Below are 12,068 nucleotides of genomic sequence, written 5' to 3'. Positions count from 1 at the left end.
GGTGGTGAAGTGGCTGCAGGCCTCTGTCACATCAGAACAACTCAGACAACAACATCCCTCAGAAATCTCTCAGGGTTGAACTGGATTCCACACAGAACATCAATGATATGCTAGTGGAGCCGCTGCGGGGCTAACTGTTAGCCGTTAGCATCTGTGGTGTGATCTGCTGACAACAGTTCACCCTGATGAAGAGGGTGGAAGAAAAATGTTCTGTTTCAACGAAAACAGGAAACCTCAGAGTGCGACTGCAGAGAAGGAGAACACCAGAAGACCTTGACCAATGTGTCAGGACTCCACCCAAAAAGGAAGACACAAGCAGCAGTGTGAGAGAAAGTGTGTCAACTGAAGGGTCACACCACTCAATGGGATCCCCCGCCTCAGGGTCAGCTGTGTGATACTGTATGTACACACACACACACACACACACAGACACAACAAAATAATCAGCACAGAAGAAACAAGGCTGTGACACACACACACACACACACACACACACACACACACACTGACACCAGTGTGTTCCAGCAGCCTCTGAGCTATGGCTGATTGTCATTTCATAGACACACCACAGCAGCCATCACATGATCTCCATGCTAACCTTGTAGGGCGACAACGCCATAAACACAGATCACATGACCTGAAATGTTATTTTCTTTAAAAAAATGTTGGATACAGTTTTTGTTTCACTAGTATTAAGATTAAAGACTGAATAAAATGGAATTCAATGGGATTCTGAGTGAGAGTTTAAAGATATTAAACAACTGTCTGATACTATTTATTTTTATTTTTACCAAATATATCACAGTACCAGCGACAGCAGCTGCACCAGAACTGACCGTCTCAGGGCTGCAGTCTTTAATACTGACACGTGGACCTGGTCTTCCAAATCCAACTAGGTTTAAATACTAGTATTTAATTATTAACACACAGTATCATACATTTATGCAAGAGAGAGAAGCTAACAGGCTAACAGGCTAACAGGCCAGTGTGTTTTTAATGGGGTGGGGTGGGGGGGGGGGGGGTTCATTTATACTTGACATTTTTTTGAAAAAAAAACATGGGTAGTGGGGACCGTTGTCCTTGTGACGACATCATGCAGGTCCTCACTGAGGGTCGGGGTGGGTTCAAGATTTAGTCTGAAGTTAGGATTGAAATTAGGGTCAGATTAGTGTTGGATGGAGATTAGCTTCACATTTGAAATAGTTGTCAGAGTAACAGGCTGTGGGGTGAATTATGTCAGTATGAAGTGCTACTAGCGGGTGTGTGTGTGCGCGCTCGCGCGCGCGAGTCATTGACAATGAGAGGTTGATGAGGATGAAGATGAGAGTAAAATGATGTCAAATAAAGGGTCGACTTCATCATCATCATCATCATCATCGGTTCATTGCTAAAACGCCGTATTTCCCATCGTCCATCAGTGCACCTGCTACGTAGAAGCCCTCTTCCTCTCTTCCCATCTCATCTTTTCTCCCTCCTTACCCCACCCACCCACACACCCATCCCTCCATCCATCCATCCATCCATCCCATCTCTGCGTGATGCTTCGCTGCCGATGGGAGCTAACGGGGATACCATACATGTGTCACTACGGTCCGGACACCGGCTTACCTAAACCCGCGGGGTCACGGATGGCGGTTGGTCCGTCTTTACAAATTAACGAGTGAGAAAAAAAACCCCGCTGCAAACGGTGTGAATCCCACGGTTAAGAGAGTAGAGAAAAAGAGCGAGAAGCTTCTCTCCCTCTCTCTCTCTCTCTCCAGCCATCATCACCACCCAGCTCACATCAGCAGCCCTCCTGCCCTCAGCGCTGCGGCTCCATCCATCGCTACAATTCAAACCATACCTGTAAATTTCATGTCCGTCCGAAGATACAGGGGAACGGGCAGCCGGTGTCGCGGTCTGTGGCGGCAATCTGACGATTTCCCCGCTGTGTTTATGGTGTATTTTTTCTCTCCTGGTCTTATCTGTCGAGTGATGTTCTGGTTTTGCCGTGGAACCTACCAGTGCTAATCCACCCCACACAAAGAGGAGAAAATGGCTGCAAGTGCATTCTCTTAAAGAGACAGTAACGTCGGAGAGAGAGCGCGCAGTGAGCGACTGATGAGGGGATCGACACTTGTTCATTTTCCTCATTTTAGCTTTAATATTAATTCAAGTTTAAAATAAATAGAGGCTTAAGTGATAAACAAATAGTGCCAGCACACTGCTTATAACCTCATTTATATATATATTTTATAAACAGAATGTGGTACGAACCGAGTTCGTCGAATTCCCAAATACTTCTTTGCGTCTTGTTAATTTTTAAGCGACTAGCTTTGACTGACGTCATTGGTTAGCCTGGCGAGGCGTTTCAGTGTTAGCAGATGCTAATTATCGTATTTAGTTCTGTTACAAAAGTCAAACTGAAAGACCTGGCGTTTATTAAAGAATTCAACACAGTTAAAAGCGATTTTCCTTTTGTTAAAAAATAAAACAAAACTGTAGAAAATATTTTAAACCATGGTCAAAATAAAGTCCGATTCAGCAGCTGCTGTGTTGAAATTCTCCTTCACAGAAAAAAAAGAAAGTGCATTGTCCAGAGACTGGATGCTGCCATATAAAACAACAACAACAAAAATCACATTAGACAAATTATATACAATTGATAAAGCAATAAATTAAATAAATAAAAACATTTCTTCTTTTCTTTTCTACAGGCTGTAGAGTGAGGCCAGTTCATGCAGGAGTTGGGCAAAGGTCGGACGATCATCTGGTTTCTGATGGTGCAAAAAAAAAGGAAGAGAAATTAAATTTAAAAAAGGAAATGTCATGTCTGCGTGTTTTGTGGTCTGAACTGCTCCAGACATTCTGCCCCCACCTCCTTCCAGCACCACTCCATTAGGAGGTAAACAGCATCGGGGGCCAGTCGGGGCTTCAGCAGCCTCAGGCCTGAGTTGAGGGACTCGACCACCTCCGTGTTGGAGCGGTTCTCGTAGGGAAGACGACCTTCATTGTAGACCTCCCACATGAGCACACCTGCTCAGGAGAACACAGACATAAATGTACTGTACACAGACATTCATCATCTAACTATATTTATAGCCTTAAAAACTGTAACTGTTATCCAGAACTGGCCACAACGCTTGTGTTTCCTTGTTTTTCCTATTACAAATGAACATTGACAGGGTTAGAAAGTGAACTTGTTCTACAGAGGACAATCAGGAAACATTATACACAGATTAAACATGTTATATGTTTATAAAAATGTGTACTTCCTGCCTCTTCTTCCTCTGTCTTTGACATGAAGACTCAACATAAATGTGTGATTTGTGCCCGTGACTTGGCATGTGACCCACAACCCCGAGTGTGTGGGTGTAAAGTCAGAACAGTCATATTCTTCTACTTCCTTCCACTATGGAACAAAATGCCAGAAAACACGGAGGAGTCTGGTTTAAAAATTACAAAGTCAACAGAGATGAGGCCAAACCTCAACCTGGAAGTGACACGTGCAGAACCTCAGAGAGATCACTCACGTTAATGAAAACAAGAAATGACAGAAAAATAAAGAGAAAGACTGAGACACACCGAAGGACCAGACATCTGACTTGCTGCTGAACTTGCAGTATCTGATGACCTCTGGAGCAGACCACTTGACAGGGAACTTTGAGCACTGTGAGCTGGTGTACTGATCATCCAGAACAAATCTGCAGCCCACAGAGAGGAGACACGTAAGTGTACGTCACAGTCAGATCCCAAAATTATATACAATGTCAAGGTTCAACAGGACACAGCAGGTTAGAGACGAAGACAAGAATATACTGGGTATATTTATTATTAGTACTGTGTGTAATGTACTACCTGGTCATGCCAAAATCAGACACCTTCACTTCATTGTTCTTTGAAACAAGACAGTTTCTGGCTGCCTGCAGGAGAGAAGAAAAAATAGGAGGAAAAGTTGAGAATATAATTAAAAATAATTTAAAAATCTATATGTTGTTTATTCATATTTATTTATTTAAAGGGTGGTATTTCTTTATAAACAGATGTGTACTTGCACCTCCTGCAGGGGGAACATTTCAAGCCACTTAATGCAAAAGTAGAAAGTTATGGTCAGTTATTTTAGTATGTGTTTGTAGTGTGTCCTTCCCTGGCCTGTAGGTGGTGCCAGTCTTCATCAAAGCCAGGCTGCTAACCCTGTCATATGTCACTGGGCTTCAGCAGATATTTTTAGTTGCATACATTCAAAGTGGTAAAGGAGAACCCAATGGACACAGAGACACCACCAGAGACACTGTGTGCTGGTTTACCAGGTCTCTGTGGATGAAGCCAGAACTCTCCAGGTACGCCATGCCCTCGCTGACGTCCAAACACATGCCCAACATCAGGTCCGGAGACAGACGACCTTTTCTGGTCCTCAGGTAATCTGACAGACAACCGTTCTCCATGAACTCAAACAGGAGGCACATGGGAGAATGTTGGCTACAGATACCAAAGAGCTGGACAAGTTTACTGTGGGACAGCTTCCTGGTTTAAAACACACACACACACACACACACACAGGCGGTGAGTTCAGTTTTGCACCTGTCCAGGATGTGACATCATCATCAGGAACCCACTTACATCATGACTCTGGCCTCTTCTTTAAATTCCTCCTCCGACATGCACTCTTCTTTTATCATCTTCACCGCCACCTTCCTCCCCCTCCACCTCCCCTCCAGCACCAGTCCAAACTGACCGCTGCCCAACTCCTGGCCCAGGTTCAGCTCCTCGGGTTCGACTTCCCACTGATCTGTTGAGAGTCAAACGTCAAGTGTGGTTAAATCAGCTGGAATATTGGCTGAAAACGCTGCTATTAAACCACTAGAGGTCAGCAGAAAACAGCTTTGTTATCGAACTGAACCGACTGGAATATTCCACCTCTAACCTTCCACAGGATCAGCTGACTCCCTGCAGCAGTTTCCGTCCTGAGAGACAGGATGCCTTAAACGTGTTATGAGACCTGTGAGGACATTTACAAACAGAGAGTGAAAATCTAACCAATGGTGTTCCTGTAAATCATCTCTTTTCTCAGCTCAGCTCTTTTTGCTGCCTGTTATGACAGAAACAAACTGTAAAACAACAGTAAATCTTGTCGACTCCTCTCACTGAAGGAAGGTTAAATATGGTTGAGTAGAAAGGAAAAATCTGCATTTTTTGAATTTTTGTTTTTGACGCGTTTGCAGCTGTTGACAGCACATTCTACTGTTTCTTTTTTTTAGTCTTTTATTAGTGAAAAAGCCCTGAGGTTACCTGCTGCGTTGTGTTGATGGTAGAGGATGAGCTCAGGAATGGTGCTGAACAGATACTTCTCTGCCAGGTAGAAGGTATTCTCTCCTGTGTCTGTCTGTCTGATCAGATAATGTTTCACCCGAGGGTTCTTCTCTCCATTAGACCTGAGGTCAAACCAAACTGTTAACTCACTGAGAGTGTACGCTGTCAAATTAGAAATACACATTTACACATTCTCCCTGTATTCTATTTAAAAACTGGAGAACCTTAATGTTACGAATTAGATTTTTCTGATTGCCTAATAATATTTATCAATAATGAATCTGAAACTGGATGATGAAAAATTTTGTGAGGCATCAAAATAAAATTTAAAAAAGAAAAGCTGTTGTTTCATCTTTTATATTTAAATATTTTCTTTTCTTTCCCTCCAAAGACACGTAGGTTTGTGTCAAACATCTAATTGTACTAATATTTAAAGTCATTAAAGTCATTCCAGTGAAATTACCCGGCTGCTTTGGTGAAGACAGACACGGTGTAGACGCCACGCTGCCTCGACTCGCGGACCATGAACGCTCCTTCTTTTCCCTGAAGTGAAAGACAGAAAGAAAGAAAGTGAACTACCACCACTGAACAGAACCAAATGTGACCTCTGTTTGTGAGTGGGGACGGAGCCGTGCTCAGAGGACCTCAGTGGTAACCTTTGCAGCTGGTGGAAGAGAAACCACAGATTGTGATCAGTCTAATCTGTGTGGTCATCCTCAAACAACCCTGGTTTTCTGTTTCTTTTTTGTTTTTTTTTATGTGCTGCAGAGCTCAGAGCTGAGGAGTGAGGGGCTGGGTCTCACCTCCTGCTCACAGACGTTTGGTGTCGGTACAAGGAATTCACACAACAGGAAACCAGACAGATGAAAACCCACTGTCGTTGTGAAACCTTTTTCCTATCTGACATTTTTCTTTCACTGTTGTCATTTGTATTACACCTGTTGTGAAACTGTAGCAAAATCTAAACTGTTGAAAAGAGACAAAAATATATGTGTATGCACAGAGTATGTCTTTATTTGTGTGTACTAATATACAGTATGTACATCTACTGTATGTATACACACACTGCATGTATCTATTACTTTAGCATTTATTTAAATTCATCTTATTTTTTGCTTCCAATGTAGAAAAAATAAAACATGTTTATTTTTGCTTTTGGTCGTTTTTGTGGGTCATTTTAATTTTCTTTTGTTTTTAGTTGTTAAATTAGCCTGTTCTTGTTCCCCTGTATTTGACTGATTCTAAAATATATATATATATATATATAGAATTCAAATAATTGCATTGAAACTTGAAGGCAAAGAATACAAAATAAACCCTGGATAAAATAAAAAACAAAAATATATTTCACCTCATTCATTAACAGCCTCTCTGCTTCCCCTCGTGTTGTGTTTGTGTTGTACCACCTGTGAAAGTAGAAATCAAACACAAAAAATAAATAAATGGAGTGCACAGTGTGCACATGTACGACACAATATCAACTATGAAAAGAAATTAAACTCACTCAAATCTCTCCAAGTTGTTGACCAGTTTTTCTACCACGTAGGCACGAGGCACGAAGCCCACGTTTCTGTGTGGGACGAGACAAATATGACTCGACGTGTTTTTTTGAAGTAAAATCAAACAACTTCAACGCAACTCACCCCAGATTATCCTGCACCGACCACCACTCGGGGTGAGAGCTCTTAATCAGCAGATACTCCTGGTCTTTCTGAAGAGGCAGGTCATCGTCACCCTGTGGGACGTAGTCCTGCAGGGCGATCACCGTCTTCTGTCCCGAGTCAAGCATCTGCTCCCAGTCAAAGACAACAACTGACACGTCATTAACGTAAAAACACTCCAGAGTTGATGAGAAACCTGAAATTAGCCCTCAGCCTGAGAAAGCCGGCTGGAATTATCAGAAGTCAAAAAGCAAAAGCAGTAAAAGGTAACACAGCAAACTAAGACCTGACACCATGGTCTCAGTGGAAGAAAAAAAAAAGACAGAAAAAACATCTGATAGTAAAAAGAATAATATAAATATAGGTACAATTTTACTGTAAAAATATATATAGCAGTGCAAATGTCAATCTGTACAACTGAAATTCTACAGCGATAACAACCACTGAGTTAGAAAGAAATGGAAATTTAAAAATTGTTCAGTGTAAGAACACTTTAAAGTCTGTGTAAACAACTGCACGACTCGACTCCCCACTGATCTGATCTGATAAAATCGTATCGTGAACAAAAAGAAAATCCTCATATCATATCATGTGTTGAGTGTATCGTTCCACCTCTACTTATATCTAAACCAGTACATTCACGACCACAGCACGTCCTGATATTTCAGGCCTGGACTCTCGTACCTCTTCGGCGGGGAGTTCAGGGAGGGGCTTCTTGGAAGCTGCAGAAACATCACAAACAGTTTAAAAAATCTTTAAAAAATGTTTTCAGAAATAATACAAATATCTGTCGATCACTTTTGAGGCTTGCTCGAGGGCATGTGCTTTTACCAAAAACAACAGAGTTGGTAAGAGTACACACCGTATCCCACTGGATCGTAGACGTGACACCCGGTGGCCAGTTTCTCTGTCTGTTGGCAGCATCGCCATTTTCCATCCATCCAGAAGTTGGGGTGATATTTGGGAACCAAGTTGTTGTGTTTGGTCTCTGCATCCGTAGAAAAAGTACGGGGCTCATTAACTGACTTGGTGAAGTACTAACTCACTGGCTCCCAAAGTGGGGGGCGTGGAGTTATACAGGGGCACAGCAGACCAAATTAATTTACTTATTTTTGAGAAGTTTGTAATAAGTATGTAGTGTTAAATCAGTGACAGATCTGTAACTACAGTGATGGTGAAGTTCTTACCTTCTTTGAGGGCTCTGACCCATTTCTGGCGACAATCATTGTCAGGGGCAAATATGTAGAGGTAATAGTTATCATAAAAAACCTGCAGAGACAAATGGAGATGATTGTTTTTAAATGATGAATTTCATCTTCTCTATATTCGTTGTATTTATAAAGTCTGGAGTGAACCTGACCTGAAACGGGTACTTATAGATACACGGTATGGGAACGTCACTACACACGATCTCTGCACACTTAATTCTGGAAAGTTCAATGCAGCCTTTCATCATGGGCTTTTTCTGAAATAAAATTTAAAAAAATATATTTATATATATATATAATTCCTTGTCACAACATCAAACAGATTAGTTTCAGAAATGAAAATGACCTGTGTACCCTGTGTTCGTACGTACCCCTGGACGGCGCTCAGAGTACTTCAGTTCCTTTGTATCCAGCATAAAAAATCTCTCCTTATAATTACAGGGTGAGGTTCTTTTCTTTTGTTGAGATTTTTTGATCATGGTTCCCTTCAGAATCACCCTGGGGTACATGGTAGCAGGAGGAGGCCGAGTGAGAGACACCAACACCGTTACTGGGACGAAGACTGAAATGTTCATGAGAGACAGACAGACAGACAGAGAGAGAGAGAGAGAAAGAGAGAGAGAGGGAGGTGAAAATGGGGGTGGATGTTTGATGTGATACAAACTGTGGCGCTTCCGGTATAAACTTTTTGCACTAAACCACATCCTTACGGCATAAAATGGGCTTCAAGAAAACACACACAGGTTTGTCTAACTATACTTGTTAGGACCAGGCAATGACTTGTATTTGTTTGTACTGAAACCACATTAACCAGTTAACCAACACTAATGAAGACTGGTCTGAATCAAACATTATTAATATTGTAACATTAGTGCAAAGAGTTTCTAATCTTTTTTCATCAGAAAACTTAACTTCTAACTACTTTTGCACTTTGTAGTTTTTCAAATTGTATCCGTTTTCTTTATTGGTTTTACTGTTCGCTTGCACTTCATTTATTATTGCAACGTTCAACTCTCTTCACAGCTAATTATGCTATAAGCTCTTCGCTGAGCAGTAATTCATCTTTGGGGCCAAGTTACTTTATATCCCTGACCCAAATTCAAGACAGTCAACGTGCGCTTGTGTCGTCACGTGAATGATTCAGCCAATGAAGTGAGAGCACCGACGAGCGGTTGTCTTATAGTGGATGTTAGCATGCTCTGAGCGGACGATCCAAATATTCATCTGTCAAATACATTTTTTGACTGGCTGCGATATTAACAAGTTGGAGAGTCGTCTAACAGGTTTGTAAAATAAAAATCGAATCCCTTCGATTTGATGTATTACTGTCTATCCTGAATTCCATTGGACGTTAGCAGCGTTAGCTGTGCAACATCATAGCTAGTTAGCTAATACAACAGCCGGTCTGTCTAAGGGAAAGATGTTTGTCATTATCAAACTTTTCAGTCATGATTACCGATCGTTAATAAAACCGAGTTCTTTGTGACGGTTTTGAGCTGACAGTTGTTACCGTAAATAACACCGGTGTTTTGTTTTGTTTTGTTTGTCACGTCTAGCTTTGAAAATTAGCATGCTAACTGGAGCAGTGGCAGTAATCGAATGGAGCAACAACTCAACATAAATTAAACAATTTGTGTAGTTATGTCGTGATTTTCAGACAAAAATCGAGTTTTGACCGAGTATCTTTGTCCATTGATTAACGCTGTGTGTCTTTATTTTAGGTCGTCATCATGGGCGAACCACAGCAGGTGAGCGCCCTCCCACCTCCACCTATGCAGTACATCAAAGAGTTCACAGATGAAAACATACGTAAGGGTTTGATTCCCAAACCCCCTCCTCCCATCAGAGACAGCTACATGATGTTTGGCAACCAGTTTCAGTGCGACGACATCATCATCCGGCCTCTGGAGAGCCAAGGCATCGAGAGGCTGCATCCTCTGCAGTTTGACCATAAACGTGAGCTGAAGAAGCTCAACATGTCCATTCTGGTGAACTTCTTGGACTTGCTCGACATCCTCATCAAAAGCCCGGGGAGTATAAAGCGTGAAGAGAAGCTGGAGGACCTGAAGCTTCTATTTGTGCACATGCACCATTTAATTAATGAGTACAGGCCACATCAAGCCAGAGAAACACTGCGAGTGATGATGGAGGTTCAGAAGAGACAGAGGCTAGAAACGGCCGAAAGGTTTCAGAAACATTTAGAACGGGTCGTGGAGATGATTCAGGGCTGCCTCTCCTCACTGCCCGATGACCTACCACAGATGGAGGTTCCAGATGACGCTGGCGACACAACACGGAGTTTTTCTGCGCCAAGTGTTGGCTGCTCCTCTGGTCAAGGTTTCAGGCTGAAAAGTGAGCCCATGGATGTGGAGGAGGCTGCAGGTCCACAGGACAAGAGTCTTCCTGCTGCGAAGAAGGAGAAAATGCTGGACAAGGATGCTGCTATGTGTCGTATAATTGATGAAATTGCCTAACTTTCCTGTCTGGGAGCGCAATCTTATACATTTGAAGTATCTATTTGTGAGCTGTAAATATGAGTGCATTTGCAGTACGCAGACCTGCCATCCTGTTTGATACAATGACCTGACTGCCTCCAAGGACGTTCACAGAACCTCGTTATTATGTAGGTCAAATGAGGCAGCAGATTTTTTTTTTTAATAAAAACCATTGGTAAAATAATCACTGTGTTTTTATTATAAAGCAATAAGAAAGTGGCCAGGTTCGATTCCCAGTCAGAGAACAGATATTTTGGCCACTACAGTTTCACCAATCTGGGGTCAATAAAGTTTATAAAATATATCTTTAACTCATTTAAAATCTTTGTTCATGGCTAAAGAAGGTGAGGTTTATTGTATGTAATTAATAAATTGAAATAAATGAAGTCCTACTACATATGCAAAACCTTCAACAGTAACAGTCACTGTTACCTGCCCTTTGTAAAGGCAGTGGTTACATATTTACTCCTCTTCCATAAGAATCCTTTCACAGGGTCACCAGTTCTATAAGAACACCTGGACTTCTAATCTGACCTGGTGTTTTTACAAACAGCTAACAGGGCTTCCTGCAGCTGAGTGACATTTATATTGAAAATACATTCATGTTGTGCTGCACGTCAAATGTCATTTCCTGTCTGAAACTGTTCTCACTCACATAACTCACACTAACTCAAGGTAGAAATAAACACCCTGCTGTAACTGACATGGGTCCTTCTGCACCACAGACCAGTTTGATGCAAGACATTTATGTTAATGAATAATTGAACAAAAGATAGAAGATTAAACTTACCATCACGCCATGAGAACCAGACTGTTTGGTAGTTGAATCAATGGAAGAGATAAAAATGGACCTAGAGGAGACCAACCAGATCATCTGGAAGAGTCAGTTAGTCATAAAAAAAACTAATTGCCGTAGTTCTTCTCCAAGGCCTGTTGTTACCAACCTCTGATTCACATTCTGTCTGGGAAATCTTTAAATGTCATTTATGTGCTAAAAGTTCGATCACTGACTGTACGGCTCCAGGTGAGGAATGTAATGACTGTTAACATTGTATAATTCTAGGACTTCCTGTAACTACAGAAGAGCAGTTCAAGTTAAAGGCATGGACTGAAGGTTGTTGACATGAGAGCTTGAATCGTTCCAGTTTAAAACCTGTCACTTTTTCTTACTGATTACAGAAGAATCCGTTCCTGACGGAACTGACCTGAGATCAGAGATTAGGACTTGTTGGTCATGTGGAGCTGTAGATGATCACTAACAGTGATGTGACTGTTGTGACGGGGTCAACTGTGGAAAGAAAAACAAGACAGAAATGCTAACGTTTAGCATCTGAGGTGCAGGACACTAGAAACACAAACGACACTCAGGAAAATGTGCAGCAGAGCAGCATCATAGAACCGAGTACAAATATAAC

The 12,068-nt window shown here is 41.7% G+C and overlaps 3 protein-coding genes across 3 annotated transcripts in view; 1 reads left to right on the top strand and 2 right to left on the bottom strand.

Annotated features, from left to right (window-relative positions):
- cyfip2 (cytoplasmic FMR1 interacting protein 2) overlaps window positions 1-2,027 on the bottom strand; it is a 15,505-nt gene extending 13,478 nt beyond the window's left edge. Inside the window, exon 1 of the mRNA XM_025063224.1 lies at window positions 1,844-2,027. The gene's annotated coding sequence lies outside the window, so the exon portion shown is untranslated. The remainder of the gene's footprint in view (window positions 1-1,843) is intronic.
- A 92-nt stretch (window positions 2,028-2,119) lies between these two features.
- Window positions 2,120-10,552, bottom strand: itk (IL2 inducible T cell kinase). Its single transcript, XM_008327670.3, has 18 exons — window positions 10,415-10,552; window positions 8,530-8,720; window positions 8,311-8,415; window positions 8,138-8,219; window positions 7,813-7,938; window positions 7,635-7,672; window positions 6,933-7,078; window positions 6,794-6,859; window positions 6,641-6,695; window positions 5,753-5,832; window positions 5,269-5,411; window positions 4,904-4,978; window positions 4,600-4,768; window positions 4,287-4,503; window positions 3,838-3,902; window positions 3,565-3,683; window positions 2,858-3,015; window positions 2,120-2,756 (listed from the first exon to the last, which is right to left on the bottom strand). Exons 2-18 carry the CDS (start codon window positions 8,665-8,667, stop codon window positions 2,691-2,693), a joined length of 1,848 nt encoding a protein of 615 aa, XP_008325892.1. The 5' UTR covers window positions 8,668-8,720; window positions 10,415-10,552; the 3' UTR covers window positions 2,120-2,690.
- On the top strand, window positions 9,267-10,837 carry med7 (mediator complex subunit 7). Its single transcript, XM_008327627.3, has 2 exons — window positions 9,267-9,441; window positions 9,880-10,837. The coding sequence occupies exon 2, from the start codon at window positions 9,889-9,891 to the stop codon at window positions 10,630-10,632; it is 744 nt and encodes a 247-aa protein (XP_008325849.1). The 5' UTR covers window positions 9,267-9,441; window positions 9,880-9,888; the 3' UTR covers window positions 10,633-10,837.
- Window positions 10,838-12,068: the final 1,231 nt, after the last annotated feature.

Source organism: Cynoglossus semilaevis, chromosome 15, assembly GCF_000523025.1.
Source record: "Cynoglossus semilaevis isolate Cse_v1.0 chromosome 15, Cse_v1.0, whole genome shotgun sequence".
Taxonomy (NCBI): Eukaryota; Metazoa; Chordata; class Actinopteri; order Pleuronectiformes; family Cynoglossidae; genus Cynoglossus; species Cynoglossus semilaevis.
The sequence above is the reverse complement of the archived record's forward strand: the minus strand, read 5'-3'. Positions and strand labels throughout refer to the sequence as shown.